Source organism: Aythya fuligula, chromosome 8 (assembly GCF_009819795.1).
Source record: "Aythya fuligula isolate bAytFul2 chromosome 8, bAytFul2.pri, whole genome shotgun sequence".
Taxonomy (NCBI): domain Eukaryota; kingdom Metazoa; phylum Chordata; class Aves; order Anseriformes; family Anatidae; genus Aythya; species Aythya fuligula.
Window position 1 is genome coordinate 2,250,250 of NC_045566.1, and position 6,000 is coordinate 2,256,249.

General features: G+C 54.7%; 1 protein-coding gene across 1 annotated transcript in view; it reads right to left on the bottom strand.

Moving 5' to 3' along the window:
- Positions 1–4,686, bottom strand: part of CACHD1 (cache domain containing 1) — a 94,424-nt gene extending 89,738 nt beyond the window's left edge. The window contains exons 1-2 of the mRNA XM_032192219.1: positions 4,647–4,686; positions 4,095–4,252 (exon numbers count right to left, since the gene is read on the bottom strand). Coding sequence (XP_032048110.1) covers positions 4,095–4,252; positions 4,647–4,686 — 198 coding nt within the window. The remainder of the gene's footprint in view (positions 1–4,094; positions 4,253–4,646) is intronic.
- Between the last annotated feature and the right edge of the window lie 1,314 nt (positions 4,687–6,000).

Below are 6,000 nucleotides of genomic sequence, written 5' to 3' on the forward strand. Positions count from 1 at the left end.
GGAACCCCGGGCCATCTCCGTGTTGCTGCACCGTTCTGGTCTGCGTTCAGTCTGGGTGTCTGGAAGGACACACGGCTGGACAAGGCATTAGCAAAATGAACAGAATACGTTTGCCAGTCAGCCTGCAGAAGCACACACTACGCTGCTCGTTATTTTTGCATGTCGCTGTGTCATCTGAGCAAGTATTAATATAAAAACAAAAACGAAACAACAAAACCCACCACAGTTAGGGAGCACGGACAAAAACGGGCAGCAAACTGCTGTCTTCGCAGTCAAAACCCATTTATGTCTTCCAACCAACAGATGACGAGAAAGGGCCCTGCTTCCTTCACGGAGTGAGCGTAAAGGATTCAGATGGCAGAGCTGTCTTCAGAAATATTCAAGGCCCTCTGGGCCTATAACTTTTGTTACTATCTGGCTAGAAACATCAGCGTGTATCTTGAAAGTTATAAAAGCACTTAACAGTGCTTTTCATCTTCAAAGCATTGCTTAATCCTTTCAACTCTCACCGAAAGCATTATATCCCCATTTTGTAGGCGGAGATGCTCCCTTGCCCAACGCGACCAGGAAAGCGCAGTTCAATAGTTCTCACCTCATGTGCCCCGCGCCGCTCAGAGGGTTAAATCCTGCCAAAACCAAACCAAACGCTCGCACGAGTTCCCACTTACTCTTTTCCTGCCTTCACCTCCCGGCCGAAGAATTTTGGTTGTCTCAACCAGCGACTACTCTGTAATTTCAAAGCCTGGGCTAAGCTTGGCCAGGTGACGGAGCCGAGGGAAACACCACTGGTACACGAGGTCACGACACAGCCCCCATTTTTGCTGTAATTGTAGCATAAAGAGGTGCTAAAAATTGTAATTACCACTGAAGTCTGCTGCCAAACCGAGATCTGTTTGCGATAACTATAGGGCCACCGTCCCCACGCACTCTCGCTAACAAAAAAGATGATGATGGTCACATGTAATTTAGGTACCGTACCTGCATCCTGCTGCTGGTGCACAGCCCCGTTTCTTCGCATTTCTTTCACCCAGCAAAGCCCACACCCCGCACAGCGGCGCCTTTCCCTGCTCCAGCCCCGCTGCAGCTGGGGGGCACGCACCAGAAAGGCACAAAGACATCTTCCTTTGGATTTCATTTCCCAGGCGCTGGATTACTTCAGTACGGGCAGTTAGGACCAATAACGCTGAATCTGAAAACAGCAAACGTCTTCTACACGGCTACGTCGCATCCTTCCACCCGCACGCCACGCGGAGGCTGCTCCTCCTGCCTTTGTCACCGCACAGCAAGGAATGAAGGCTGTGCTGGGGCTTCTCCTGGTTAAATTGGAAGCAGCGTTGATGAACTTTGGGGGGAAACTTAACCAGCTCACCCCGTGCAGAAAGATGGGCACACATTTGCACATAAAGGAACCCATGCTACGATCCACGCAGCGTTTAAGCACGGCACCGGCACTGAGCGCGGCTCTCGCAGAGCTGTCCTACAGCACAGGAACGGAAATAAAGAGGTGCCAGCGAGAAGCCAGGCTACCGATGGACATCCCGTCCCACATCTCTCTCCCAGGAGCAGCACCACGAGCTGTAACGCCCAGCAGAGGCAGCAGCCCACGCATCTCCTGCTCAGCAGCACGCGAGGGCTCCCAGCTGGCGAACACCACGGTGCCACACCGCGGTTCTGCACCCTCAGCTGCTCCACGCAGCCCCAGCGAGGAACAAATTGATACGTGCAACCAGAGCACTCGCAGGTACGAGAAAAAGCACTGCTTAGAAGCACCAGCCAGACACTCAGCACGCGTCTATAAATAGCTGGGCTGCGAGTGCCAAAAACAATTGTCAGGGCGATGCTGGCACCAGAAATCTCTCATCCCCGCTCTTCCCGTGGCTTCAGCCGGTATCACAACGCCGATGTACGCGCATCTGGTTCCTCCCAACAGGGCAAAGTAATGCGATTAGGTTAAAAACACTGAGCTTGTCTTACTGCTGCACTAATTACGTGAAATTCTGGTAGAGGAGAAGGCAGGACAGGAAGTAGACACTGCGCAGACGGGACGGATCTTGTTTATAGCGCTGCCTGACTGCTCCAGCAGAAATCCAACGCATTCTCCATCTCCCAGCTTCCATACTCATCACACCCTGCCCTTCTTCCCAGGCGAGTAAGGCTCAGAAATTTGGGGGATCTCCTCTTACCTCTTCCACTTGCTCCTCTAACGCCTGCTCTGTAGGCTCCACCTTGTCCTCGCTTTCGGAGGCTCCTTTTACAGTTTTCTCTTTTCCCAGACTCTTCCCTGAGCTCAGACACACCCCAACCACCCTCTCACCTTCCCTCTCTTGAAGTAAGCACTTCCACCTGCTCCGCCACCCACTGGACGTTTCCTCTCCGGCTCAGTCCTACCCTTCCTCCACAGCCCTCTCCCACACGCAGGTCCCGTTCCAGCGGCTGGTAACATCCTCCTGCCTAGCACCAGGACACGCAGAGCAACCGAGAAGGACCAAAGCGTGACAGCAGGGTGCAAGAGCAGCCTTCAGTCCTGCCGCTTCCTCCTCTGCAGTGTACGGAATTGAATAAAACCACAGCTGCCAGGTGTTTGGATATTAACCCTCCTTCTCACCTGCCTCCTACCTCCCCAAAACATCTCCCCCAGTGTCATCCCATAATTATCCATGTCTCCCACCTCTGCCCGCTCACTCCCTTTGTCCTGCGCAGCCACAAGCACCAACCACCCGCTGGCCCCATTTGGACCTGCCTCCAAAACCAGGGCAACACCCGGAGGTTTAGATCCAATTAAAGCACAAAAGCCCTCTCCCTTCTTCCAAAATCCCACCAGCCTCCCTTACCCCTGGGCAGAGCCACACCACGGCGAGCACCCGCGTGTGCTCCGATGGTTTCCACAGCCCCACATGAGCAGAGAAGAGGGGAAATCCACACCAGCTACACCCGGCCCCGTCTGGGCAGGCTTAGGCAAATTCTACCCTCAAATCAAGCACGAACCACGGGCTGCAGTGACACATGTCATAACATTTTTTGTTCTACTGCAGGAGGTCAGCAGAGAAGCTTCTAAAAATCGGGGGAGGCTCGTTTCCACCGGTTTTTAATCTTAAACAGCTGTAATAATGTTACGGGCGGGAGCAAAGGACAGGCTGCACATTAGCTTGATGGGAGTCGAGGCAGCCAAAATATTAAGCATATAAAAATAGAGCTCGGTATGAAAAGGGTTTTCAGAGTTTAACTACCAGTTTCACCGCATTACGTTACTTCGGGGCCTTAAATAGCCAACTAATAGTAAATAAGGGCATTTCGGTGTTATTTGCACCCCTGTGCACCGGCAGCCGGCTGGATCCCAAGCCAGGACAAGTGACTCCTGGGGAGTCGGGGCTCTCCTCACCCCTACACGGCACAGTGTGCAATGTGCTCGTGTATACTGCTGTGCAAGTTGCTTTTTTAAAGCCAATATGCGTTGAAGACGATCACATTGAGTTGTTTTAAATTGTTGATTTATTTTTAAAGATGCCAAGCCAGATGTGGCGCCCCAACTCCCCCAAGCAGCGCTCCACCATCGCGGGAGGGCGAAATACAGCCGTGGGGGGTGGCCAAAGCGCCTCTCCTGAGCTGGGTACGTCCATAACCCCCCTCATCACACAAAACCACCCCAACCCAACCCCTTCCCAGCCCAGAGCCGCGTTTCCTCAGCGCTTCCCTGGACACAACGCGGCCCCACACCGAGATGCTCGGGAGGTGCCGGGATGGGGCCGGCTGGGAGCAGATAAAAGGCCATTTGGGTACAGACCCCCGCTGACCGCATCAAAGCGTCTCCCTTTCAGCTCGGGAGGTTTTTTAGGTTTTTCTCCAACCGCGTTTGCTCCCCCCTCAAGTGGCCAGGGCTGCCCGGGGACCGTGAGGGTCCCCGGGGTGAGGGGGGAGCTCGGCCCTTTTCCCTCTTTCTTTTTGGGGCAAGGAGACGGGCGGCGAAGCAAAGCAGCCCCTCGGGAAGGAAAGTTTGCAAAGCAAGAGGAAAAAAAAAAAAAAAAGAAGCAGGAGAAAAAAAGGGGGAAAAAAGGGAAGAGAAGGAAGCGGGGAAGAGGGAAAGGGGGGGTCCGTACCTGCATGGTGACGACCCCCAGCTCCTCGGCGGCCAGTTTCCTCATCTGCGCCGCCACCACTTGCGCTTCCTCCAGGATGGCGAACTCCGCCTCGGCGGCTCCCAGCCCGCACAGCAGCGCCAGGCACACGAGGCCCAGCGGCCCCCGGCCCCGGGCGGCTGAGGCGGCGGCGGCGGCGGTGGTGGTGGAGGTGGTGAAGGAGGCGGCCTCCTCCCGCCGCCCTCCGCCCCGCGCCATGCTGCCGCGCCGGGGGGCTGCCTAGGGCCGCGGGGCGGCCGCCATGCAGGGGGAAAGAAGGAAGAAGGGGGACGGCTGAGGGGAGAGCGGCGGCGGAGAGCCGCAAACCGCCGAGCAGGGGAGGAGCGGCAGCGGCGGGGCCGGCAGCCGAGTGGCGGCGGGGAGAAGGAGGCGGCCGGGGGCAGCGCGGGGCCGGGCCGGGCCGGGCCGGGCCCCTTCTCCCCTCCCCGCTCCTCCCCTCAGCGGCCGCCGCCTCCCTCCCGCCCGCCCGCGCCGCCTGAGGAGGCCGCGGGGAGCGCGCTGAGGGGCCGCGACCTGGGGAGTTGGCGAGCTCCCTTGGTGGCTTTTTGGTCATTTTTCGGGTGTTTTAAACCAGCGCTGCTTCCCCCTGGGCACACCCCAGCCCTTGAGGCTGAAGCTCCAAGGCGTGCGGCACCCTCCGGGCTTGGCGCCGTTAACAGCCCTGACAGAAAACCTCGAGGGTCTGCGCTGTTCTTAAACCCACCCGACCCGCAGCGGCCCCGCTACACGCTCAGATAACTTTTCCTCCGAGCCTGGTGTGTCCTGCAGCAGAAATTGCACAAGTTAACGATTCCCCACCATCTGCCCTCATGCTCTTGCCCGTGCCTCGTGTAAGCCGTGTGACTGCCCCTCAGCGCACGCTGCTGGCTCCTGGTGGATAAAATACAATCAATACAGCCTCGATATTATTTCTTATAATCACAGAATCCCAGATTGGGTTGGGTTGGAGGGGACCTCAAAGCCCATCCAGTGCCCCCAGCCCAGAGCCCAGTGGCGTCATTGAGCAACTCAAGGGATGGGGCACCCACAGCTTCTCTGGGCACAAAAGATCCTGTTTTCTCGAAATTGAGTTTCTACCATCTTTAGCAGCTGTTTTGTTGGCTTCTCTCAGGCAGCTTTATCACAGCAGTTCCCAGGCCCTCTTGGTGTAGGGCCGGAGCTGGGTCAGACCCAAAGCCCTGCTCCCATGGGTGCCTCCCCGCACCAGGTTCCCCTGGCACCAGGCTTCTGTGGGATTCAGCAACCCCCTTCGTTTGGATTTAATAAAAGGAATATAATTCTCACTGTACAAATGCCGTATCAGTTTATCCTTGGCTTTCGTCCTTTTAGGTGATTTATGGGCCTACATTTTTTTCTTTTTTCACTTTTTTTCACAGCAGGAATTATGGTTTCGGACTAAACCAAAATGACGCCTCTTAAAACTACTGTAATCACTGTCTTGTATTTCCATTCCTAAAGTAGCATTAGCTACCTGAAAGACAAGGAATTTTCTTTGCATCATGCTGAAGCTCTTGGACTTCTGTTGGAATATTTTTCCCTGGGCCCAAGAGAGAGAGAGAGTAAGCCAAATTCGCTCTTAGCACCAGTCATTTTCATATTACATTTTATGTTTTTTCTTATTAGATTCACTAGTGGGGGACGCAAAGGTTTTAAATTATAGTGAAAAGCCAAGTGGTTTTCAAATATCTTGGCTTCACTACCCACTTTTATTTTTTATTCCATTTCTGACCCTAGCTGCTTGTTTGAAAAGAAAAATCCATCTCTGTAAACTTTGTTATATAAAAAATTATCCCATCAAGGCTACAGCTGGAGCTAAGTCAGTAGCTAGCTGTGTTAGCAGCACCACCGAATCTCCAGCTATCCAAGG